The 27,595-nt window shown below is 40.7% G+C and overlaps 1 protein-coding gene across 3 annotated transcripts; it reads left to right on the top strand.

Moving 5' to 3' along the window:
* The first annotated feature begins 345 nt into the window (after positions 1-345).
* Positions 346-11,093, top strand: RNF6 (ring finger protein 6). Of its 3 annotated transcripts, none has more exons than XM_010360184.2 (5): positions 346-661; positions 1,332-1,414; positions 2,981-3,191; positions 4,981-5,076; positions 8,262-11,085. In XM_010360184.2, the coding sequence occupies exons 2-5, from the start codon at positions 1,385-1,387 to the stop codon at positions 10,028-10,030; spliced, it is 2,106 nt and encodes a 701-aa protein (XP_010358486.2). In that variant the 5' UTR covers positions 346-661; positions 1,332-1,384; the 3' UTR covers positions 10,031-11,085. The 3 variants fall into 3 exon arrangements, with proteins under 3 accessions (XP_010358486.2, XP_010358485.2, XP_030778145.1); XM_010360183.2 differs by having other exon boundaries at positions 660-882; XM_030922285.1 differs by lacking the exon at positions 346-661 and adding an exon at positions 811-882 and having other exon boundaries at positions 1,206-1,414; positions 8,262-11,093.
* Positions 11,094-27,595: the final 16,502 nt, after the last annotated feature.

Below are 27,595 nucleotides of genomic sequence, written 5' to 3'. Positions count from 1 at the left end.
TGGACAAACTTCAGAATTTATTAGGGTTTGTAATTTCCAGGTTCCAACGAATAGCAAGGGAAAGGGCCTGGCTGGGTAGTACGTTACACCCGGAAGTAAAGAGACGAATACACCTTTGGGTGCACTTTGTAGTCTGGCTGGCAAACAAGCAACACCGACGCGCAGAGTTAAGTGCTGGGACTTCCCAAGCCTGGAAAGGAAGCTGTCTCTACGACTACGTGGCTGCCACCAGCGCTGAGCGGCCGGGTATTTGGCCTCGAGGAGCAGGCACTGTAAGGACGGCGCGGAGAGGGCGGAACGCGGGACGCAGGCACCCTAGCTCCCGACGGACGCAGTTTTCAGTCGCACTGGCGAGCTCCGGTGCGAGCTCGGGGCCGGCTGCGGAGCGACTCCCCTCCGCCGAGTGGGCAGCCTGGCTGTCTGGAAAGAAGGGCTGGGGACTGCCGTTCCTCCCGCGGAGCATCCTCCCCAGCTGGACGACCCCACGCTGCAGCACGGGCTTCCGGCTTCTCTCAGTGGCCAATTCGAGAGCACAGCGGGCTCCGGAGGCGCGGCGGCAAGCCTATCCCGCCTCCTAGTCACAGCCTCCAGCACCCGAAAGAACGGCCGTCCGCGGCACACTTTTTCCGGGCAGGAGGCGGAAGGCCCGGGACTTGGAGAGGTGGGTTCGAGAGAAAGATCTGGGTCCCATCACTACTTCCTGGAGACGCCGGGGAAAGCAGGCCATCCTTCGAGCCACCCATCTCTTCTCCGATTGGTTAACTGCCCTCTTAATGCGCTCCGCTGGCTGGGGATTGGTTGGGATGCACCGTCTATCACGTGCTTCCCTGTGGGAATCTAGGTCGCTAAGGGAAGCGTTACTTGAGGCTCGTTTGGGAAGAGGTTGGTTGGGCCCCTGGAGCCCACTTTGTTTATCATACTGGGGGTCGTCCCCCGGCGCGAGCTTCCGTCGCAACGGCAAGGAAAGAAACCAGTAGCGGGACGGAGGGTGGGGGTGGCAAGAAAGTCAAGGTTTAAAAGTAAGCCAGAGACGCCTAACCCTGGTAACATCCGAATGGGAACAGGATAGGAAGGAAGGCCTTTGAGAGAGGAGGCGTAAACCCAGGAGCAGTGACGTGTAGGACGAAAGGCCTAAGTTTGTTGCGGGAGGTAGGGGCCTTGCGGAGGTTTGCATGACCTAATTGTATGGGGATCTAATTTTCTAGATGTGTCTAACAAAATCCACTGGAGAATTCGCTTTGGCTTTGCAGCAGAGTGGGGAGACTACCACCCGTTCCTGGCCTTCAAAGAGACAGTTTATTGAACTATTCAACTCTCTTTTATTGCTTCAGATGGGCCACTCTCAAAAAAGGCACAAGCAATTGAAGGATGGATACCATGGCATATGTTAAAAGCATGTCGAAAGGAAAATAAGGTATTCGCTTTGTTTTCATTGTGATTAACTGTATAAGAAAATTACTTTTAAGGAGAAGCTCTTAAGTTTTAAATAATATTAGAGTAGCTTGATTTTATGATAGGTTTCTGTAAACTTATTTATTACAAAAATCCTATTATTGCTGTACCTACGAAATATGCTCTTTGCTAATTATGGTCCTAATCTGAAGATAGAAATCTTGAGTTTTTAGTAGTGTTAATTCGTATTTGAGTGGATAATGTTACTAGGTCATTTGTTCAAAATGACAAAATAACCACAGTGAAAAAAATCCTTGAATTTGTAATTTAGTGTTACAGGTGAAATTGAATAGTTGCTTACTCCTACAGTATTTTAGACTTGTAGGCTAATTTCACCTTATATTTAAAGCAGCTTGCTTATTAAACACCTGGTGTATTTCGAGAGGCGGAGTTGCACCGTTGCTTCACTGGCAGCCTCGCCATTTGAGCCTCCAGCCTCTACTGAATCAGGTGCTGTATTACTCCTACCGTTTAGTGACATGCCAGAAGTTGTTGAGGAATAGTTTATTTCATCTGCAGAACACCCAAATTAGCTCTTAACAGCAGACCTGGCCCTACTCTGGAAAACTGTAGGGAAACTCTAATCAAGGATTGGGGATGAGATTTGGGCATCTGGATTTTTAAAAATATCCTTAAGTGAGTTTTAGTGTGACTTACTAAATAGATGTGTTTAAGAAATTTTAAAATATTTATGAAACAAACATCTTTCTCCCTTGATTTCCTTATAGTTTAAAAGCGAGCTTCTCAGGAGTGACATTTAAATATAATTCAAAAATAGTGTTTTCTTAGGCAAAGTCAGGAACTTTCACTGGCACTCTGAAACTCCTGGGACTAACCATTCCAGGCTTAAGGATGAGGCTTGATATGGGGAAATACAAAGTGCTCTGATGCACTTTCACAATCCTTGAGCCATACATGATGTCTTGTTTCCTGTTGGGTCTCAAAGTCTTCCTGGTAGGCTTTGACGAGAGATCACCTCCCAGTCTGTTCAGTAGATATTAATTAGGCTAAATGATTTTCACCTCAACGAAGTGCAGTGGGGGATAATATTACATTCATGAGCCTTATTTTGGAAAGAATACCTTGCTGAAAATAAATGTAAATTATATCATTCCAATATCCCTTTGCTCATTAAGTGAAGAATGTGCATAATTCAAGCCTAAAATTTGTAATTAATGTGAAGTACCCAGATACTGAAACATAAATGAGGACTTCTGGATCAACTTTTCCAGATCGTTAGCCAGGTCAAAAATGAGATAATCACTATGGTATTCAGGCATGAGCATTGTGTGGTAAACCCAAATCCAGTCTGACTTAATGGCTTTAGGCAAAGAAGTAGCTCCAATTGTGTTGTATTTCCTAGAAGTTGTTTTTCATTTTATATGTAAGGTTCTCACTGCAAGACTTGGCAAATACAGTATTTGGGTAGGGGGCAACATTTAAAAATTAAAAACTGTAAGTTAAAAATACAAAGCCAAATGTGGTCCATGACTTAACACCTTGAATTTTGTTTCTGTTGTTTGAACAGAAAGCCAGGAATCTCAGGATGAATCAGTCTAGATCTAGATCAGATGGTGGCAGTGAAGAAACCTTATCTCAAGACCATAATCATCATGAAAATGAGAGAAGATGGCAGCAAGAGCGTCTCCACAGAGAAGAGGCCTATTATCAGTTTATTAATGACCTCAATGATGAAGATTATCGGCTTATGAGAGACCATAACCTTTTAGGCACCCCTGGTAAGAGATGGGTAAAAGAGGAGACACCTTTTTTCATCATTAGGTGGAAGGATTTCAAGATAAGGAGAATTGGTATTCTTTTTCCCTGCTTCTCTTTATGAAAGTATAGTATATTGTTTTTGTGAGTTTAAGAACTTTTTAGTGTAATAAAGTAGAAAATCACTGGCTTCTGTATTTTATAAGGTGAAAATATGGGACATGGAGCACTGTTACACAAATGCCAAACTAAGAAACAGGTTAATGTACATAATGGTGTTAAGTATTTACATATATGGTCCTATTTGTAATTTTTATACAAATAAAATATGACTTGGCTGGGTGTGGTGGCTCATGCCTGTAATTCCAGCACTTTGGGAGGCCAAGGTGAGTGGGTCACCTGAGGTCAGGAGTTCGAGACCAGCCTGGCCAATATGGTGAAACCCCATCTCTATTGAAAATACAAAAAATCAGCCGGGTGTCGTGGTGTGTGCCTGTAATCCCAGCTACTTGGGAGGCTGAGACAGGAGAGTTGCTTGAACCTGGGAGGCAGAGGTTGCAGTGCACCGAGATCATGCCACTGCACTTCAGCCTAGGCAACAGAGCAAGGCTCCATCTCAAAAAAAAATTTGACTTAAAACCCAATTTGAATTCATTTGGGGTATTATAATTTATTTATTCAGCTGAATTAATAACTCCCCCCAAAAGCCCAATGTGTTCCATAAAGTTTTTTACAAATGAACTAATGGAAATTTGTATATTTATATATTGTATGTTTTTATATTGATGATCCATATAATGAAGTAATAGGGATAAAATTCAAGTAACGATGTGAAGTTTTCTCTATAAAAGCTCCCTTAATTTCTTTTTAACTGACAAAAATCCACAGAGTTATTGCTTATAGATTCCTAAGTGTATCAACTGGCAGCACTTTACCAACTATTCAAATTAAATCTTTTTTTGTTTTGTTTTGTTTTTTTGAGATGGAGTCTCCCTCTATCCCCCCTGCTGGAGTGCAGTGGCGCCATCTCGGCTCACTGCAAACTCTGCCTCCCAAGTTCACACCATTCTCCTGCCTCAGCCTCCTGAGTAGCTGGGACTACAGGCGCCCGCCACCGTGCCCGGCTAATTTTTTGTATTTTTAGTAGAGACGGGGTTTCACCATGTTAGCCAGGATGGTCTCGATCTCCTGACCTCAGGTGATCCACCTACCTCGGCCTCCCAAAGTGCTGGGATTACAGGCATGAGCCACCGTGCCTGGCTATTCAAATTAAATCCTTTTTTTTTTTTTTTCTTTTTTTTTTTTTGAGACGGAGTCTCGCTCTGTCGCCCAGGCTGGAGTGCAGTGGCCGGATCGCAGCTCACTGCAAGCTCCGCCTCCTGGGTTCACGCCATTCTCCCGCCTCAGCCTCCCGAGTAGCTGGGACTACAGGCGCCCGCCACCTCGCCCGGCTAGTTTTTTGTTTTGTATTTTTTAGTAGAGACGGGGTTTCACCGTGTTAGCCAGGATGGTCTCGATCTGCTGACCTCGTGATCCGCCCGTCTCGGCCTCCCAAAGTGCTAGGATTACAGGCTTGAGCCACCGCGCCCGGCTAAATCTTATTTTAATAATTTTTAATACAAGATTAATAAATGAAGCACAACCGAATTGATGCGCGTTGGTACAAGTTTTTAACTGTCTTCAATTTACAGAACATATGAAAGTAATAAGACATTTGTCTTCTATAGGTTACTAAAGATTAGTCTTACCCTTCATGAGGTCTCATAAAACTTAATTCAGAATTCTTAAATGAGCAATTTTTCATTGTTTTAGGAGAAATAACATCAGAAGAACTGCAACAGCGGTTAGATGGCGTCAAGGAACAGCTAGCATCTCAGCCTGACTTGAGAAATGGAACGAATTACAGAGGTACTATGGAGTCCTTTCCATAAGGAACAGGCTTGATTGGAGCACTTGCAGAAATGAAATTCTTAGACCTTGTATAGTATGTTTGTCTTCAATTTTTTCCAGTTTTAATGTGATACTCATTCAGACAATATGTATATGAGTAGTAAAGCAGTATGGTTAGGCAGTATAGGACAGAGGAGTGAATGCAAAGATGTCTTAAACACACAGATTGCCTTCAGAGAGCTTTATGAAATAATATACAATTAAGTTAATTCCCAGCATAGTTATTTTTAATCTTGGAATGTACACACTACTTTTTCTAAAGTGATATTTCTCAGCTTCTAAAAATTTGTATATAGAACCATGTAGAAAGACTGAGTTAGGAAACCTGTTTCTATTTCTTTGTTCTGTTTGATGGTTTACATATAAAAAGTTCTTATAAAGAAAGTACTGTAAAAGAGCTTCAAACTAAATGAAGTATGTACAGTTAAAAGTAAAAGCCACTTTTGTGTTCCTCTTAACCAGTTCTACTTCCCTCCTCAGAGGTATTTATTAGTAGTTTCACATATTATATCAAAATCATTGTGTTAGTTACCATGAAGTCATATAAAAACCCCAAAGTGCAATGGCTCAATAAGCTAGAAGTTTCTTACTTAACAGTCCGGGGAAAGAAATCCTCCTGGAATCCATTCAGCTAACAGAATGGTTCTGCAACTGTGCTGTTCAGTACAGTAGCTGCTAGCCACATGTGACTATTTAAATGGAAACTGGCCGGGCGCGGTGGCTCAAGCCTGTAATCCCAGCACTTTGGGAGGCCGAGACGGGTGGATCACGAGGTCAGGAGATCGAGACCATCCTGGCTAACACGGTGAAACCCCGTCTCTACTAAAAAAATACAAAAAAACTAGCCGGGCGATGTGGCGGGCGCCTGTAGTCCCAGTTACTCGGGAGGCTGAGGCAGGAGAATGGCATAAACCCGGGAGGCGGAGCTTGCAGTGAGCTGAGATCTGGCCACTGCACTCCAGCCCGGGCTACAGAGCGAGACTCCGTCTCAAAAAAAAAAAAAAAAAATAAATAAATAAATAAATAAATAAATGGAAATTAATTAAAATTAAATAAAATTTAAAATTTAGCTCATCATACTAGCCACATTCAGGTGCTTAATAGTCACATGGGGCTAGTGGCTTCTGTATTGGACAGCACGAATACAGAACATACTCATTACTTGAGAAAGTTTTATGGGGCATCACTGCTCCAGGGTACCATTTGTATGATCTGGCTAAGTTGCAACCATATCTAGGTTCTAGCTGGTAAGAAGGAGGTCCAGGCGCTAGCCTGAGAGTAGGATGTATCGCTTACTCTCCCGTTCCATTCACGAGAACTTAGTCTCATGGCCATACCTAACTGCCAGGCTGTCCACATGCCCATTTCCAGTGCTTTTACAATGGAAGAAGAGTAAGGTAGATTTGACTAGGTACTTGGCAAACTCTTTCACATGCACCATCATCGCTACACTTAATCAAAAGTTAATCAAAAAAGGAAGTAGCATTTAAAATAATTCATGTTCACCTGCCTTTTACTCATATCTTTTTCCAAACAAATGGAAAGTAGACATTAACACATTTTATTCTTTGTGTTTAGATATGTGAGTTGTACTATATAGATACGATAATTAATACTGATATGTTTGAATGGAAAATGTACTCATCAAATATAAAACAGCTCATCATCTTGGGAATATGACTCAGTTGCTATTTATTTTATTGGCATCAACAGCTGATTAATAGCTTCAACTTCAACATTTTAAAAAGTCTTATGAGAGATTGCAGGAATGAAATGAAATCAGAATGATGTCATGTAATAGCTGTTTTATTTATTTATTTATTTATTGAGAAGGAGTCTCACTCTTGTCACCCAGGCCGTAGTACGGTGGCACAATCTTGGCTCACTGCAACCTCTGCCTCCCGGGTTCAAGCAATTCTGCCTCAGCCTCCTGAGTAGCTGGGATTACAGGTGCACACCACCATGCCTGGCTAATTTCTTTGTATTTTTAGTAGAGATGGGTTTTTACCATGTAGGTCAGGCTGGTCTTGAACTCCTGACTTTGTGATCCGCCTACCTTGGCCTCCCAGAGTGCTGGGATTGCAGGTGTGAGCCACTGCGCCCAGCCTATAATAGCTATTTTTGAGTAGAACAAACTTTAAAGTTGAAGTTTGTGTAGTTAATGTGTTGATGCTTTTTATTTAGTACTTTATATAATCTCTACTGGTTATAAATGGAAAATTTAAGCTTGGCACAGTGGCAGTACCTTAGTCAAAGAAGTTTATATGTGACACATTTACTTCTAAATTGATTAATTGAGCAATATTAATTGAAAGTCTGATTTATACCAGGTACTGTTGTAGAGGCTGGAGATGTAACAGTGACTAAAACTACAAAAATCTTTGTTTTCTTGGAGCTTACATTCTAAATGAATAGAAAATGTACTTTATTATGTATAACAGCTAACATTTATGGTGTGGCTTTTTATGTGCCAGATATTATGCTAATTATGTTATATATAGCATCTTATTTTATCCTCAGGATAACCCTATGAGATTGATTCTATTATTATCTCCAGTTTATAGACAAGGATCAGCCATAGAGACCTTAAGTAACTTGCCTAGTTTCTCAGCTTCACACAAAGACAAGTACAGTAATGTGGTTTTAATGTTATATTCAGAAACTCACGTTTCTTGATACGTACATTTTTGGCAGCACCTGAGAAATAGGAAAAATTTCTAAGATTACAGAAATACCTAGTTGCAAAAATGACTGAGTTGACTTTTTCAGAAAGATTCCACAAATACAGGACAAATTTTACGTAAAGTTTGAATGTAAAATTTTGGTAGTGGATATATTTCTCATTCGCCTTAGTATTTTGCTAGTAATGGGCAGATAGAAAGTAAGAATGAGGATTTCTCCATAGCGTTGCATAAATAGTATTTAAAACTTTGTAATTATGTAAATAGTAATTTAATTTTTATAATGTGCTTATAGTATATATACTTTTCTTTTAAAAAGTTGTCTTTTTACCATCTTTTATTCATTAAAATCCACAGCTCTTCTTTAATTTATTACAAACTTTGTTTGTCTTACAAGTTTTCAATAAAGCTGTAAGGTGTGTCTTAGGAATTGACCTTAAGTTGATTTGCTTTGCTTTCTAGACTCAGAAGTCCCTAGAGAAAGTTCACATGAAGATTCTCTTCTAGAATGGTTGAATACCTTTCGGCGCACAGGAAATGCAACTCGAAGTGGACAAAATGGGAACCAAACTTGGAGAGCTGTGAGTCGAACAAACCCGAACAGTGGAGAATTTCGGTTTAGTTTGGAAATCCACATAAATCATGAAAATAGAGGATTTGAAATTCATGGAGAAGATTATACAGACATTCCACTTTCAGATAGGAACAGAGCTCATACTGCAAATAGGCAACAAGGGTCCACTAGTCCTGTGGCTAGGCGAACAAGAAGCCAAACCTCAGTGAATTTCAGTGGTAGTAGTTCCAACATTCCAAGGACTAGGCTTGCTTCAAGGGGGCAAAATCCAGCTGAAGGATCTTTCTCAACACTGGGAAGGTTAAGAACTGGAACTGGGGGAGCAGCTGGCATTCCTCGAGCTAACGCCTCACACACTAATATCAGTAGTCACACAAACCAATCAGGTGGTAGTGAACTCAGGCAAAGGGAGGGGCAACGGTTTGGAGCAGCACATGTTTGGGAAAATGGGGATAGAAGTAATGTTACAGTGAGGAATACAAACCAAAGATTAGAGCCAATAAGATTACGATCTACTTTCAGTAGTCGAAGCCGTTCACCAATTCAGAGACAGAGTGGCACTGTTTATCATAGTTCCCAAAGGGAAAGTAGACCAGTACAGCAAACCACTAGAAGATCTGTTAGAAGGAGAGGTAGAACTCGAGTCTTTTCAGAGCCAGATAGAGAACGAGAACGCAGAGGTACTGCATATACCCCATTCTCTAATTCAAGGCTTGTGTCAAGAATAACAGTAGAAGAAGGAGAAGAATCCAGCAGATCCTCAACTGCTGTACGACGACATCCAACAATCACACTGGACCTTCAAGTGAGAAGGATCCGTCCTGGAGAAAATAGAGATCGGGATAGTATTGCAAATAGAACTCGATCCAGAGTAGGGCTAGCAGAAAATACAGTCACTATTGAAAGCAATAGTGGGGGCTTTCGCCGAACCATTTCTCGTTTAGAGCGGTCAGGTATTCGAACCTATGTTAGTACCATAACAGTTCCTCTTCGTAGGATTTCTGAGAATGAGCTTGTTGAGCCATCATCAGTGGCTCTTCGGTCAATTTTAAGGCAGATCATGACTGGGTTTGGAGAACTGAGTTCTCTAATGGAGGCTGAATCTGAGTCAGAGCTTCAGAGAAATGGCCAGCATTTACCAGAGATGCACTCAGAACTAAGTAACTTAGGTACAGTTAACAACAGGAGCCAGCACAGGGAAGGTTCCTCTCAAGACAGGCAGGCCCAAGGAGTCAGCACTGAAATGCATGGTGAAAACGAGACCACCCAGCCTCATACTGGAAACAGTGACAATAGGGGTGGCAGGCAGTTGCGAAATTCAAACAATTTAGTTGAAACTGGAACACTACCTATTCTTCGCCTTGCTCACTTTTTTTTACTAAATGAAGGTGATGATGATGATCGAATACGTGGTTTAACCAAAGAGCAGATTGACAATCTTTCCACCCGGCACTATGAGCATAACAGTATTGATAGTGAACTAGGTAAAATCTGTAGTGTTTGTATCAGTGACTACGTAACTGGAAACAAGCTCAGGCAATTACCTTGCATGCATGAATTTCACATTCATTGTATTGACCGATGGCTCTCAGAGAATTGCACTTGTCCGATCTGTCGGCAGCCTGTTTTAGGGTCCAACTTAGCAAACAATGGGTAAAGTGGGATTTACTCAAATACTGTTTTTTAGTAGAACTGAATGTTCAAGTATTGTTTTGCTGAGTTATTTGTGATAAGCTAACCAGGATGAAAAATAACAGATTATATATAGTTTGAACTATTTTTTGTGTGCTTTTTTAAACTTGTTAAAAAGAAATTTATATAAAATTTAAAATACAAATGTTAAATTATCCAGAAATACAGAATAGTTAATATTGCTAGAACCAAATAACCTCTAAAATGTTTTTATTTTTGGTAATTTTGTCATGCTAAGCACTTTTGTATCTGCGCAATTCAGTAGGTTAAGAATGATTCTTCTTTTTCTTAATAGTATAGCAGACTTTAGTTTCAAGTTTCATAGGCTTAGTACTTATGTCTAGACATTTGTGTCTAAATAAGCTTTTCATTAACTTTTTATTTTAAGGACAGTATCTTTTCATGAAAGAGTATTTGGCTGAATGTTTGCTATATATGTTACTTGAAATGTTAAATTTAATATGCAGCATACCATAGGTGTATATATAGGTATGTAATTTTAAGGTTAAAGTATTCAGTCTACAAGTTTGGTTCTTATTTAAGCTTTTGGGCTAATACTGCATATGGCACAATGTTTAATATTGGCAAGATCATCTCAGAGAAAGGGGATTCAGATATAATTTTAAAATAGAGATAATTTACTGACGTGTCTCTGACAATCTAACTTATTAGACAGCAAGCAATATATAATACTGAAAAAGTATTCAGAAATGGAAAATTTAGATCCATATAGGTTATTTAACTTGTGTTCAACCTTTTTGTAACTTTTCTGAAAGTGCAAACAATTCTTTGGATTATTAAATAAGGTATAGAATATGCATGGTTTCTCAAATCTAGTTTTAAAATCTTAAAAAAAGTCTATAAAGAATCAGATGCATAGATGCTATGTTAAGTTCACTTGGAGGCTAAAAATCTCCAATGAAAACAAAACAAAAACCTTTAAGAGAATGTAGAGTTTATATAAACACAAAGTACGCATTGAAGATCTGTTTCTACCAATAAACATTAAAACAAAGACTGGATGTGAACTATTTTTTCTGTTGCTCCACTGTGGTTTTTTTCACCCCTGCTAATATTTCATACTAGATGCCAGGCAGTGTTATGGGATAGAGGATTCCCCAGACGACAGACAAAAGTCCCTGGCTTCATGGAAGAGATTTGCTCTTAGAAACTGAAAATCAATTGATACAGTGGATTATTATTCTTACTTTCATATTTGCTTATTAATATATGACAAGGTTTTCTTGTGGTGATACCGCTTGGGCAAAATAACAAGAATAGTACTTAAGACCAGATTCTGTGAGATTTAGAAATATCTCCACGTTTAATTTTCCTTTCTGACTGGTGACTATATTCGATTCATTAGGTTAGATTCATGCCTGTTAAGGAGTGCATTTAACGCATGGAGTAAAAGGTTTTCATAAAAGTTGTGACTTTGTTTGGAGTAAATTATTTACGTAGGTCAGTTTGAGGACATAAAACTGGGAAGGTTGATCGATCAGATTTGAAGGCTTTACATAGCAAACTAAGGACTTTTTATCTTACCTTATAGAGATGTTAGATGTCTCTTGATTTTAGTGGCAGAGGGTAAGATCATTTTTCATGGCCCAGGAAGATGGGTCTGCTACAACATATAGAACACATTGGAATGGAGAGAGGTGGGAAGCAAAGAAACCAATAAGAGAACTATTGTGATAAAAGACATCATTATTTGTATTACCAGTTGTCATCAGTTATCTAACCTAGAACGATGGCAGTGAAACGGAAAGGAAAGAGAAGGGTGTAAAAATGTTTTTTTAAAAAAGACATTATTTGGTTTCTAGTTCAGTACGAAGAGGTAGAAGAGAGTCATATATTCACAGATGAAGAGAGAATCACCTAGGTGGAGGAGGGAGAGCTAGCACAAACTACCATTATAAGGTATGCCAATGTAAACATCTTGAACATAGCTTAATTCATACATCTCACTTATTTTAGTGTTACAATTTGCCCCCAGTATGAGGAGAGACTGAATCTAGCGTTTATTTTTTATTTTTATTTATTTATTTTGTTTGAAACAGAGTCTCACTCTGTTGACCAGGCATGAGTGCAGTGGCGCAATCTCGGCTCACTGAAACCTCTGCCTCCCGGGTTCAAGCGATTCTCCTGCCTCAGCCTCCCAAGTAGCTGGGATTAAAGATATGTACCACCACACCCGGCTAATTTTTTGTATTTTTAGTAGAGACGGGGTTTCACCATGTTGGCCAGGCTGGTCTGGAACTCCTGACCTCATGATCCCCTCATGATCCGCCCGCCTTGGCCTCCCAAAGTGCTGGGATTACAGGTATGAGCCACTGTGCCTGGCCCGTTTATTTCTTATATGGAGTATTCCTTAGGAAGTTCTACCTCCCTGGGCCTGATGCAATAGGAAAATTAGGAGGAGGACAAAGGAAGGGTGGAATGAAAAAAGTAAGGTTACAGAAAAAATAAAGGCATATTGATTCTTTGACTTAGTCCTTTGCAAGACATGATAGTGTTACCAGCATGGAAAGAAATCCCATATAGGTATTTGAAACAGAAGTAGGTTGTGTTTTATATGGAAAATTCCCTGAAAACAACAGTACAGCTTAATGAATTTCCTAAGTTGATAACCCAGTTGAGAACAAAAAAGGATATTCTTTAATATTTTCATTCATTTCCTAATAAACAAGGCTGATGACAAATACAAAGACACATTAATCTATTTATAGTTTCTGTTTAGCAATGATTATACCCTTTGTGGTTCCAATATAGAGAGGAACAAATAGTTAGAAATTCTTCATTTGAATATTATGTTCCATGTCAGGTCTGTAGAGGTTGTTCTTTATAGTGTGGCTGTCTGGCAACTTCTATTTCTAGATTGTCAGCTTCCAGCCGCCCTCTCACGTAGTTACATCCTTTTACCCTGTTTTCTCCTTTCCTAGATTTTTTTTGTTTCAGCCAGCATTATGACCCTTACTTAATTATCACTCTTATGAGGTTATTTTCCTTTCAGTATTTAATGTGAATTCATAACTGGAACCTCTGAAGGTCTCCTTTAAGTATTTTTGCTATCTAACCTAGTAATTGGCAGAGTTTAGGGAGTCAGTCACGTGGCTATTTGCCTCCAAAGCTCCTGCTTTTCCTGCTATGTTGCATTTTGGAGAAGTACAAATGCCTTGGGAAGTTTTCAGTCTAATTTAGTTCCTCCTAAAGATATTTTTCTAATTTTACAACTTTGTTTTATCATATGTCTGATTACCCTAATTTCCATATGCAAATACATCCTTCTCTCTCATGAATGGAGAAGGGTTGCCCCTGAAAGATATAACAGAATCTGTATTATAAAGATGAATCCAGGAAAGAGATGAATGAGGCATCTGAAGATGCTGCATTAAGGGCCAGAGTTGACAAGCTCAGCCCGAGGCATTTTCATGTATATTACTCCCAGACAAGAACATCTAATGAACTTTTAATCTTCCTGCATCTCTCCATTGGAATAATCTGTGGCCAGGGGAGGGAGAAACTAGAAACAGCACTTTACGTGAAAGCCAGGGTAGTTAATTCCCTTTGCAGTAGTAGGTGGCTCACTTGGGGTCTCTCCCTCAGTCCTGTGCAACGTTGGAAGTCAGAGAGCTGGAGTATCTGTATTAGGAGATGATTTCCCAGGAAGCCAGATTCATCTATCGTTGAGAACATCATCCAACGTTTCAAAAGACATGATGATGGCTGTCAGTGATGATTTTTTCCTTTAGTCTCTAGAGACAGATTGTGAGTTATTTTCAGTGAGTATGAGTGTGTTAGTCCCTGAATATATTTGCCCTTTTGATCATTGGAGACCCATAATTTCAGCAAGTTTTGTTTGAGTATTAAGTCTCTGAAGACTCTGAGTTGGCCCCTATATATTTTTTATTCCTTTTTAAAAATAACTTCACATTTCTTCTGGAAAATAATGACCTTCAGACATATTTTTCCTCTATTGTGTTAATGTCTTATTTGAAGATGGAGTAACTTCTTGGCTGCCCAGTATATCTCTCTCTCTCTCTCTCTCACATCTTCTCACATTTAATTGTAAAAATGTTCCTACTTAATCCTAATCCAGCCACCTTCTGTGCAATTCCAAATGTGCTCACCTTCTCCCCAGTGGGTAACAATCCAAAATCACATATAGCTTCTGTACTGTGAAGTGACACAATTTAGCCCCTCAGAGTTCAGGTTTTCTGGGTAGTGTCAATTCTTCCATTAGCTTGGATTTGATCAGGTTTGTGACTTCTCACCATTCTGCAGATTATGGGATAAATGATAAAAGTAGCTTCTCCTGCCTACCTGATACAGTGAAATAGAATAAAAGTCAAACCAAAAAGGGGGAAAGAAGTGCCATACATTGATTACTGGTACAGGTTATATAATACCGTATCTCGCTGAGCAAGCTCAGCAGGATGAATGATAGAAACAATGAGTCTCATAAGCATTCTTTTTGTTGCCTCACTTCTTAGATGTAGAATAAATTGTTGGGGCCACTTTCAGAAAAGGCACCGAGGGAGGATTTCCTACTGGTGCTTGTGGTGGTGATGGCAGGCAGGTGTTTGAGGAGATGCTGGTGAATGGCTTTGATCTTGGCACCTCAGTGTTGGGGCTTCGTTCAGGGTCTACCATAATGCTGGATGGTCACAGGTCTCTGTACAACAGGCTAGGGACTTTTTGACGATACACCTTCCTTAAAACCGTAACTAGTTTCTTAACAATTTTACTTAGGATCTTGTATCCAATGCCAGAAATCTTGTACTGTTCTCAATTTGCTAAAGGAATAGCCATGGTCCTCACAACCTTTAGGTCTTTTGTTTGTTCTTTTTGCATTTAGTTAAGAGGATCTTTCTATGACTCTAACTCTCAGCCACATAGAGTTTGCCGCTGGAATAGTTAGGAGTCTTTCTTTAACCTTCCCTTGAATGTCACCCTTGTCCTTTTGTTGCATTTCAGGCCAGTGCATTTTATGATAGAAGAAGGTATCTTCATTTTTGTCTGTAGGATCGAGCAGCATGACCTTTACTCCAACCAACTGGGATCAGATTCTGTGGCCAGTCCATTGCAACCATGTAGCTTGGGAGGGGGCCACTTACGGTGTTATTCCCAGCACCGAATGACCAGGTGTTCCTCATAAATCTCTGTGTTGGGGGTCTCCAAGGCCACACCCAAATTTAGTGATTCACTGAAAGAAATCATAGGAATCTGCATATAGTTATGTTCACTGCTAAGATTTATTACAGGGAAAAGATATAAGCACAGTCAGCAAAGGAGAAAGGCGCATGGGACAAAGTCCAGAGAAATCCAGGTAAGCTTCCAAGAGTCCTGCCCCAGCAGTTACACAAGACACACTGAATTCCTCCAGCATCAAACTGTGGCTACATGAGAGAAGTGTTGTCTACCAGAAAAGCTCGTGACAGACTCAGCGCCCAATGTTTTACTGGGGGCTGGTCATGCAGGCACCCTTTGCCTAGCACATACCAAAATTCCAGACTCCCAGGAGGAAAGCAGGTGTTCAGCGTAAACTATATTGTTTGCACAAACAGTTTAGGCACAGTGGTCCACCCTTCTCAGGGAATAGTGAGAATATTCCCCCAATCGACTTCCTAGGTGCCAGCTAAGAGCCAACCTTGCGAACAGGCCTCTCTAGGGCCAGCCTGACGCTTACCATGTAAAAATTCTTTTCTACACACACCTAAATCTTCCTCTCCATTCTAGCACATTCTCCTAAATTCTAGCACCACGTTTGTGATTGCCTTAGTTAATGTCTACTAGGTTGTCCCTTTGGAACCTCAAATTCAGCATATTTGGACTGGAAATAATCATCTTCCCCACATCGTTTTCTCGTCATCTTTTTCCTAGCATAGCCAATGCCTCTACCATACACCAGTTCAATCAAGGCAGAAAAGTCTGCTCCACATCCATGTGGAGGCCAGGTGGGACTGCCTTAGCTAGCGTAGGTCCAAGGGGCCAGAATGGGCAGCAGGATTGCCCCGTGTTCATGGCACTGGTGTAGTCAAGGGTCAAGTATGAAACTGTGACCAAGACACTGAAAAGCCTTATAGGTTGAGAACTGAGTTAAAATAGGGTGTTGTCAGAACAGGAGGGCTTGGAGATAAGGCCAAAAGGTCAGACCAGCAGTTTCCCATATCTGAGCTGGCTGGCTGCTTTGATGTGGTGTATGTTTGATGGCTAGTCAAGCACTAAAGGGCTAAGAAGGGAACAAATAGGAACCCAGACTTCTTCCTCATTCCTCCTACCCAATGAATCAACCTGCATCCTTTGGAATACTTGTTATTTTCATTTTATTTTGTTGTCTCAGTTAGGGTTGTCACTATTTCTCACATAGATTCGTGCCATCATCTCTCAGGTAGTCTCATATTCTGTTTCCAATTATTCCAGTGTAATTTTTCTACAAGCCTCATTTCGACTTGTCACTCCTCAGCTGTCCCTGTTAATTTCCCACTGTTCTTAGAATAGCACACAAGATTCTTCATATTTTGGCCTCTGCCTGTCTTTTGCAATCTCATTTTTACTGTTTAGGATCACTTGCAGGGTGTCTCACCTTGCCTTTCATACTTGTAAGGTTTTGCCCATGCTGTTCCCTCTTCCTAAAATGGCCTTTCCCCTCTTGCCTCTCTGGTTAATTCCTGCTTATCCTTTAACTGTCACCTCAGGTGTCACTCCTGCAAGTCCTCATCTTGCCCTCCTCCTCTCCAGGGCCAACCTATCCATTAGGCTCAGTAGGCACAATCCTACTGAGGGTCTAGGATACGTTTAGGGATCCATGAAAATGTTTTAATTTCTTTTTTTTTTTTTTTTTTTTTTTTGAGACGGAGTCTGGCTCTGTTGCCCAGGCTGGAGTGCGGTGGCCGGATCTCAGCTCACTGCAAGCTCCGCCTCCTGGGTTTACGCCATTCTCCTGCCTCAGCCTCCCAAGTAGCTGGGACTACAGGCGCCCGCCTCGTCGCCCGGCTAGTTTTTTGTATTCTTTAGTAGAGACGGGGTTTCACCGTATTAGCCAGGGTGGTCTCGATCTCCTGACCTTGTGATCCGCCCGTCTCGGCCTCCCAAAGTGCTGGGATTACAGGCTTGAGCCACCGCGCCCGGCCTTTAATTTCTTTTAAAACCAGCCACATACCAAGAGAGAATATAATCCAACTTGGATTGTATTTATACCAACACAATTGTAAAATACATTTTAAAAAAATTTTTTTAAGGAGGAAGGGGCCCACGAAGGGAAAAGTGTTGAGGGCCCATGAGAGTCATAATGTGGACCTGCTCACTTCCCCATCTATGTGCTTCTTCAGAGGACTGTGAACCCCTTGGTTATTCTCAGCACCTAGCATGGTATCTGGTACATGCTAGGTCCCTCAATATATATTTAATAAACAAATGCATAGAAGTTTCAGTATATAGATAGATCCTGGCTTACAAATAGCTTCTACATTAAAACCTTGTTTGTAAGATTTTCTTTGAAACTCAGAACACATTTCCCATAGTAATAATATCAGATATTAGTGGTTTGAGGCAAGAGAGGAAAGGCTCCCAGGCCAGTCCACGAAAATGTATATAACCCATATAACCCACAATATTTCTGAAATACTATTCAAGTGCAGCCAAAAGCAGAAAAATCCAATGGTCCTGAAAATTAACAAACAAAACAGAACAAGAGTTCTTCAACAGTTCATCTTGCACCCAAGTGTTTGACACTCTGCGAAGCCTGTCTTTCTCAAATTTCAAATTGCCCGATCTTCGACGGCCTACTGCAGACACTGTCTGCTTAACCACAGTGGCTACACCAGCGTCCCGAACTCTGTCTCGTGCCACCCTGCCAGGCAGATGGTGGCTTGGGCTGTATGCTCATTGTCTTGTCTCTCACTGCATCCATCTATTTCCTCTGCTGGCTCCCCTCCCCCAACCAGCAGGGAGTAGGTAAAAGGGCCCCCAATCAAAGGGCTGGCTGGCAGGCTGTGGCTCTTCTGACTGTGGGCAGAGCAAAGCGGGAGAGCAGCATGGTAGAGCAGGTTAACCCTTCACACCTTAATGCTGCATTAAGCTTAATGCTGAAGTGTGTTCAGAGTTTTTTTAAAATTTTTTGAGACAGGGTCTTACTCTGTCTCCCAGGCTGGAGTGCAGTGGCACACGATCACAGCTTACTGCAGCCTCGACCTCCTGGGCTCAGGTGATCCTCTTACCTCACCTCCTGAGTAGCTGGTATTACAGGCATGTGCCACCACACTCAGCTAAATTTTATATTTTTTGTAGAGACAGGGTTTCGACATGTTGTCCAGGCTGGTCTCGAACTCCTGGACTCAAGCGATCCTCCTGCTTTGGCCTCCCAAAGTGCTGGGATTATAGTCGTGGCCACTGTGCCTGGCTTTTTTACTTTATTTTTTTAACAAAGAAAAAGGATTTAGGTTTAATCTTAAAGAGGGTTTACCCTGTGTGGTTGATAGTAGAGTTGTTTGTGTCTTGGAAACTGATGTTAGTAGACACCTTCCTATTCAATACATTACATGAAGCTCTTCAAACAGTTTGTTCAGGTGAGAAGTGAGGTTTCACTGTCTTGACCGCTGAGTATGCTGAGACAGGGACAATTACCACACCCACCTGAGCAAAATGGATATCTATCCCATGGAAAGGCATTTTCTGAACTAGAGCAGTCCTATTGAGAAACAGTGACCTCTTAACAGGTTGAGGATTACAACTTCAATGATTTTATAACATTGAGCATAAACTCTCAGAATTTCTTAGGTGATCTGGAGAGCTTAACTAATTTATCCAAGGTCAAGTGGCTGGTTAGAAGCAAGGCAAAACATCTTGTATTTTTTAATGTCTTTACTAATAATTTACATGATTTAATGTCTGACGCCATGTGTTTATTGTCAGAAGATGTCTAATTATTGGTGTTGTAAGGCTAATAACTGAAGCTCAACACAGAGAAAGACCTCTTCTAACCTATTCGGGACAAAATGATGAGCCGTGGTCTGTCTGGCTTGGTAGGACTCTGCGGAAGTTTGGGCCAATTTATCATGTTGCTCCAGGGACTCCGAGTGCACTTCCCAAACTGGTTTGGAGGGCCCAGGCCTCAGCTCTGCAGCTTATGGTCTGGAGAGTATGGTCTCTGTTCACCCTGCAATAATTTTAATAGCATGTGTGTGAGTAGAGCAGGTTTCAGATCAGAGACCGTGGCAGATGCAGTGAAGATGCCATGTCAGGCATTTCTCATTTTCAATTAGATAAATACCTTCAATTAGAATTGAATACCTCTCAATTAGATGAATACCATGTCAGGCATTTCTCATTTTCAATTAGATGAATAGTCATATTTCTTAGGCCCTTCTTACATGGAAATAAACTAGGAACATTTAACCTGTTATATTGAAGTGATGAGTACAGACTCATAGAACCTCAGGCCTAGGAGAAGATGGACAATCTTCCAAACACATCCTCCTTGGGCTCTCGAGAACCTGCACTTAAAATTTCTCAGTTAATTGCCAAGCCTGCTTTTAAAGACCAAAGGGGTTATTGTTTCCCTTTTCTTTTTCTTTTCTTTTTTTTTCAGATGGAGTCTTACTCTATTGCCCAGGCTAAAGTGCAGGGGTGGAATCTCGGCTCACTGCAACCTCCACCTCCTAGTTTCAAGAGATTCTCCTGTCTCAGCCTCCTGAGTAGCTGGGATTACAGGCGCCTGCCACCACACCTGACGAATTTTTTGTATTTTTAGTAAAGATGGGGTTTCACCATGTTGGTCAGGCTGGTCTCGAACTCCTGACCTCAGTTGATCCACCTGTCTCGGCCTCCCAAAGTGCTGGGATTACAGGCCTGAGCCATTGCGCCCGGCCTTATTTCCATTTTCTATACACTCAATATTTTGTCAGTTTGGGTCTCTGAGAACTGAACACCAAGACAGGATTATACATACAGGAAATTTATTGGGGAAACACTTGTTGACGATAAAGGCAGAGGGAGTGGGAGTAGGTGAGAAGAACCTCCAGACTGCATTGTGGGTCTGACACCTTCCAGAGAAGAAAGGGAAGGAAGGAGGCCTGAGCAGGAAAAGCCTCAGACTGCATTGTAGTTTTGTTTTGTTTGTTTGTTTGAGACCAAGTCTCACTCTGTCACCCAGGCTGGAGTGCAGTGGCGTGATCTCGGCTCACTACAAGCTCTGCCTGCCGCGTTCAGGCCATTCTCCTGCCTCAGCCTCCCGAGTAGCTGGGACTACAGGCGCCCCCCACCATGTCTGGCTAATTTTATTGTATTTTTAGTAGAGACGGGTTTTCACCATGTTAGCCAGGATGGTCTCGATCTCCTGACCTTGTGATCCGCCCACCTCGGCCTCCCAAAGCGCTGGGATTACAGGCGTGAGCCACCGCGCCCGGCCTGCATTGTAGTTCTAAGAGAGCTCTCCAGAATCATAGAGGAGCCACAACTGGACAGAAATGGCCCAGTTCTAATACTGCCTTCATGCGTAGTCACTGCTAGGAGCAGCCTGGGGGAAGCATGGCCTGGGCCTGAGCACTGTGGCACACCCAAAGGTGTGACAACTGGAGGCTCTGTCAGTCGTGCTTCTCACGCAGGTTCTCTTAAGTGGTGCACCTCTATGACTGCCACAAATATTTAACATCCTTAGCATATTTAGAAACAATCACAGTTTGGTTCTGGCTTAGCCCAAATCCTCCTTTGCTCTCCCAAATCACCTGCATCTATTATCTGTATCTTGATCCCAATTGCCATCAGAGAAGCTAACACTGCTGGGGATCACATCTTAGCTTTCTCTTCTCCAGGTGAAATAACCTTAGTCCACTGCTCTCCTCTGAATCCTCTTAAGGTCTGCCAAGCCTCTTTGTCAAAGCCCAGAACTGCAACCTGCACTCTGTATGAGCAGGATGCTCTCGAGAGGCAATTTGCAACAGTGATTAGGTACACAGACTTTGGTGACAGATGTCAGCTCGTGGCCCAAATTGCCACATAATGGTTTGGAGGCCTTATGCGAGTACCTTAATTTTCTGGTCATCTGTTTTTCCATTTGTGAAATACAAATAACAGTCACACTTACCTAGTGGGGTTAAGTAAGATAATACAGGTATACACTAAAAGCCCTTGGCATGTGGTAAGGGCTTCCTAAACATCAGCATAAAATATTGTTAACATTGTATCCAGTCTTGAGCTTAATTAATAGAAGGACTTTTGTTGCTGACTCATATCCAGTTTGTGGCCCATTTGCCTTAGCCTTGAGGTACTTTTGTTCATGGTTTGTTCACAGTAAGTAGCTGCCCATGTGATGTGGGTGTTTGTTTTTCCTTTCTAAATGTACCATACTATTTTTATTCTTGATCATTGGCTCTCTGTCTGTCAGCTTTTCTGAAGAGTCTGTTCTTCTGGGGATCAGTTAAAAGTTGTATTTTCATTTTGTTTTGTATTTTTTTAAATTTATTTTCAGTGATGCTGTGAAGCAAGAGATAAGAAGCTGCCTTGTGTCACTGCTAAAATATTTCCTCTCTGAGCTTTAACAGTTAATGCTTCTTCTGGATTCATAGTGGTTCCTAGGATTTCAGGAACCTGGAATAGCCACAGAAGCTTTTGATCGTGGTTTAATGAATTCTTCAGTATTTTAAAGAGTAATGTGAATTTCTCAAATCATCTAATTATGATCTTAATTTGATTCTCTCCTATTGCCAATAATCTGAAAGTGAAGGGGAGGGTGTCAGCACCCCCTTGGAAATGCCAAGAATAATAACTGGCACATCATCTTAATTTTCTATCACATTTCATTTTATCTGAAGAGATTCCATGCTCATTGTCTCATCTGATATTCAAACCAACTCAAGAGTAGATTGGTGAGAATTACTTGTGCTTATTTTGGAAGAAACGGGAATACAGAGAGATGTATAATTTACCCAAGTCATCTGAGAGGCCACTGGCAGGACCTGAAACAGGCCTTGGTTCTCCAAGTTTATCACTGTTAGCTTCATTTTGGCCAGACTGCCAAATATGGTAGGATAGGGCTCCGTTCGCAGAATAAGGGCCTAGTGGCACAAACCTCCCTTTCTTCCATTATCCTGGGGTCTAGAACCACACACCTTCATAAGTGGCCTCTCTTTGTGGTCCTCATAAAGAATAAGGAGTTAGTCCTTGCAGCTTCCAAGCAGATCCACAGCTGGGACATTGAGTATCAGTCAACTGGCTCTCATAGGATGAAACCAAACTTTTGGATTGTAACATAATGGTAATGTAATGGGCCTCATTTAACCATAAATTATTATTTTAGGAATCTGAGCCCATGTCTGCCTCTTAATTATGCTACTCTTAAGCAAAATCATTAATAATTTTATACTCCCAAGATCAGAGTCACATACGCAGTTGTGTGCATTTAATCCATGCTCAGTTGTCTCAGGAATTGACAAGCAATCTTTTGCATAAACAGGCCATTCCTCTAGACAGTGTCCTAATGTAGACTTGAATCAAACAAGTGCTTTATTGAGGCTGGCAGGAATCTTAAATTTGAGCTCTGCCATCTGCAAATGGAATATTCTCAGCTTTCTTACCTCCTTCCTCCCCTCCCCCAACATCTCCCACTATTTATCTTCTGCCTTTGTTATCATTGCTTGCTCAGCATCCTTTACTCCATTCATTTGAGAGAATTACCCCTCCTCCATTCCATGTGGTTCTTGGGCTGCCAATCATCAAATCTGTTTCACAGTCTTCGCTAGTGTACAAATGTAACCAAATTAGTTCAAACAGCTTCTGGCTCCCATGGGTCATGTGGTAAGCGTGTTGCTAACTTTACAAGAAATCACCAAACTGTTTTCCAAAATGGTTGGACCATTTTAGGTTCCTACTAGTGATGTATAAGACGGTTGGCTACATATTTGCTGGACTCAGTGCAAAATAAAATGTGGGGTCCATTGTTAAAAAAAAAAAGGAAAATACAAAGCTTTTTTCTTCTGCAGTATTTTCTTGACTTGTCATGGTGTTTTCTATTTGCTATTCATGCTATTAATTATCAGCATGAATTTTACTGCTGTTTCATCTTTATGTTATGCAATGCCAGAGTCTCTGCTTTTAATTATTTGGGCATATACAGAAACAGAATTGCTGAATCATATGGTAATTCTATTTTTAATTTTTTGAAAAATAACATGATTACTTTTTACTTACTTTGAGTCTTGCTGAACTCCCACGCATTTTGCCCATCAGAATTCATGCTCATAGGTCACTGCAAACACTATATCTGAATGGGGCAGCAAGAAACAGCACACATATTGTGAGTGTCTCCTCTGCTCACACTATCCTCCATTGCCTTATTGGACTTTGCTTACAAAACACTAGTTCAAAGGTAAAATTATTAAGAATTTTAGGCCAGGCATGGTGGCTCATGCCTGCAATCCCAGCACTTTGGGAGGCCAAGGCAGGTAGATCTCTTGAGGTCAACAGTTCAAGACCAACCTGGCCAACATGGCGAAACCTGTCTCTACTAAAAATACAAAAAATTAGGGGGGTGTGGTGGTGGGCACCTGTCATCCCAGCTACACGGGAGGCTGAGGCAGGAGAATCACTTGAACCTGGGAGGTGGAGGTTGCAGTGAGCCTAGATTGCACCACTGCACTCCAGCCTGGGCAACAAGGGCAAAACTCCGCCTCAAAAAAAAAAAAAAAAAAAAAAAAAAGAATTTCAAACAGTGACAGCAGAACATTAAACCAAGGGTGGGGCTCATCTGAGCATGGCACCTGTGAAGCCAAGCCTGGGATGAGAATTCCAATTGTTCTACATTCTCCCGAGCAATCAATACTGTCAGGCTTTTTGATTTTAGCTATTTGTATGGATAGAAATGGTATCTTGTTATGGTTTTCATCTGAATGTCCATAATGATTGATGATGTCAGGTATTGCCTTAGTCTGTTTAGGGTGCTATAACAGACTACCATAGACTGGGTATCTTATAAACAACAAACATTTATTTCTCACAGTTCTGGAGGTTGGGAAGTTCAAGATGAAGGCACGGGCATATTTGGTGTCTGGTGATTGCTTACTTTCTGGTTCACAGATGGCTGTCTTCGTAAGCATCTGGCTTCTTCATAAGTGGCTTCTTCCACAGGGTGGAAGGGGTGAGAGCTCGCTGGGATCTCTTTTATAAGGGCATTAATCCCAAAGTCACGGGGGCTCCACCTTCATGGCCTAATAAGCTCCCAAAGGCCCCACTTCCTAATACTATCACATTGTGGGTTAGGATTTCAACATACTAATTTTGGAGACACACAAACATTTAACCCATAAGAGTTATCTTTTTCTGTACTTATTTTTTAATGTATCTTCATCTGTCTCTCTCTATATATGTGTCCTTGCCCATGTTACCCCATTGGTTTATTGTGTTACTATTGAGTTGTAAGAATTCTTTAGTATTAGGAGTATTATTCATCTGTAATTTATATCTACATACATATACAAATATATGTATGTAGATATATGTTTTATCCTCTCAGTCTCTGAATTTTTACTTTCCTAATAGTATCTTTGAAGAAAAAATAGTTTTTAATCTTGATGAAGTCCAGATTATCAATGTTTTTCTTTTGTGGTCCATGCTTTTTGTGTGGTACCTAAGAATCTTTGGCTATCCCAAAATCACAAAGACTTTCTTCAGTTTTTGTTGTTGTTGTTGTTTTCATTTAGTTTTTTAGCTTTTACATTTATATCTATGATCCATTTTGAGATCATTTTTAGTGTGACAAGAGGCAAAAATCCAGGTAAATTTTGTTGGTTTGCATATGGATACCCATTTGTACCAGCAGCATATGTTAAAAGACTATCCTCTTCACTGAATTTCTTCAGTGAAAATTAGTTGAACATATACGTGTGGCTCTATTTCTAGGCTCCCTAGTCTTCCCATTGTCCTATATATCACTTCTTATGTCATTCTACACTATTTTGACTGCCCTAGGTCCTTTGCATTTTCATATACATTTAAAACTCAGCTTATTAATATCTGTGTAAAAGAACATTGGGATTTTGAGTGGGATTGCACTGACTCTATAGATCACTTTGGTGAACTGCTATCTTAACAATATTGAATCTTCTAACCTATTCACGTGGTATATATCTCTATTTAGGTCTTTTTAAATTTCTCTAAGCAGTGATTTGTATTTTTAATTGTGTTTTGTACATTTTGTTAAATTTATGCCTAAACATTTCAAGTTGTCTGAAGTTATTGTAAATGTTATTTTTTCACACTTTTGATTTCCAACCATTTATTATTCACATATACCTATACAATTGATTTTCATATTTTGAGCTTATGTTCTCTGATCTTGCTAAATTTACTTATTTAATAGCTTTTAAAAGTATTTTATATTATGTTCTGTGTACTGAATGTCATATGCAAATCAAGATACTTCTGCTTTTTCCTTTTCAATATATATGCCTTTTTTTTAAACACTATCTAGGACCTTCATTACAGTGTTAAGTAGAAGTGGTGAGAGTGGACATCATTGCCTTGTTTCTGCTGTTAGTGGAAAGCATTCAGTCCTTCACTATTAAGTATGTTAGCTCTAGGTTTTTCATAGATGCTGTGATAATTCGTTTTATATGACAACTTGGCTGGGCCATAGTGCCCAGCTATTTGGTCAGATATTATTCTGAATGTTTCTGGGAAGGTGTTTTTTGGCTGAGATTAGCATTTAAATCAGTGGATTTTGAGTAAAGCAGATTTCTTTCCATAATGTGGGCAGGTCTCATCCAATCAGCTGATGGCTTTAGTAGGACCAACACTGACCTCTTCTGAGCAAGAAGGAATTTTGCCCGCAGACTGCCCTTGAACTACAACTGTCATTCTTTCCCGGGTCTCTTCTGCTGGCCTACACTGCAAATTTTGGCTATAACAAGCTTCACAATCATATGGGCCAATTCCTTAATATGAATATTTCTCATATATATACACACACACACACAGACATACACACACTCTCATATATATACACACACACATATACTTTCATACTACACACACATACATATTCTCACATATATACATATGTATGGATGTGTGTATATATACGTACATCCACAAATTTTGATATTTTATATTTTAATTTTATTCAATTCAAAACTTTCTCTAATTCTCTTATGATTTCTTCTTTCGCCTACAAATTATTTAGGATTTGTTTTACTTCCAAGATGCTATGGGGGCTTCCTGAATACCTTACTGTTATTGATTTCGAATTCAATTCCCATATGATCAGAGAACAGATGGGGTTTCACCGCGTTAGCCAGGATGGTCTCAGTCTCCTGACCTTGTGATCTGCCCACCTCAGCCTCCCAAAGTGCTGGGATTACAGATGTGAGCCACCACACCCAGCCTAAAATATATATTTATCAGCGATAAAGTTGGACATTAGCTAAACAGGTGAAAACAGATTTTATTCAGTAACTATTGCAGTAGAGAAAAGAGCTGATTTCCGTTCTGATTCCTACACAGGTAACCGAGTGTCTTAAAAGACCCATGAGAAGGAGTAGGGAGGGAGAGCAAGCAGAGGGCTTGAGCAGTGTCAGGAAAGTGACAAAATTTCAAAAAGTGGGTACGAGGATTGGCCAATGTGAATATGATTAGGCCATCTGTGTTTGTTCACTGCCATTTATAAAGGTAGACTTCTACCTTCCCACAGAGACTGAGAGACAGAGGCCCTATCCTTTCTAATGATTACATTTCAGAGGAGTGGCCTGTAGGTCCCCGGGAAAGACTCCTCTTTCCCATACAGTTGTAAGAGACACATGTATGGCCCAGCTGGGCAGAGAAAAGATTTGTAGTTGTAAGCTTTTTAAGGTAAATACTCTAGGAAAGGGAGGTCAGGGACCTTTCCCCAGGTGTTGGCTGGAACAAAGGGTAAATTATTTGTCAGCCTTGAGTTTTTCTAGGCAGGATCTCAGGGGCGTGCTGGATCATCCCAGGGGCATGGGGCGTTAGCCTGCCAGAAGTCATGTTAGAGTTTGGCCAAGTCTCTTAGTGCAGGGGTTTGGATGTAGTCACTCATGCTGAGAGTTTCTGCAGTTCTCAGCATCCTTAACTTATCACTCTTCCCCTGTCCCATTTCCCACTTCCCATATTTAACTTTCCATTTCAAACGTCTCACTTTATATATATAAAAACTTCAAAGCAATATAATTCCATTCTCCCATTCATCATTTGTGTTATATCTTTGATTTCTATACCTACATTATAGACTCACCTTATAATGTTAGTTTTTGTTTTCACAATCAGTTTTCATTTAAAGAAATTACAGGAAGAGGGAAGCAGCCTTTATATTTACCTACGTACTTAATATTTCTGGTGACTTGCTTTCTTTTCTATGGATTTGCATCTCTATTTGGTATACTTTCCCTTCAGCTTAAAGGACGGTGTAGTATAGAACTACAAGTGGCAGATTCTCTCAGCTTTTTGTTATCTAAAAATGTTTTCTTTTCTCTTTCTCTCTCTTTCTCTCTCTCTCCCCCCCTCCCCCCTCCCCCTCTCCCCC

This window comes from Rhinopithecus roxellana, chromosome 18 (assembly GCF_007565055.1).
Source record: "Rhinopithecus roxellana isolate Shanxi Qingling chromosome 18, ASM756505v1, whole genome shotgun sequence".
Taxonomy (NCBI): Eukaryota; Metazoa; Chordata; class Mammalia; order Primates; family Cercopithecidae; genus Rhinopithecus; species Rhinopithecus roxellana.
This window is presented reverse-complemented; position numbering and strand designations above follow the sequence as displayed.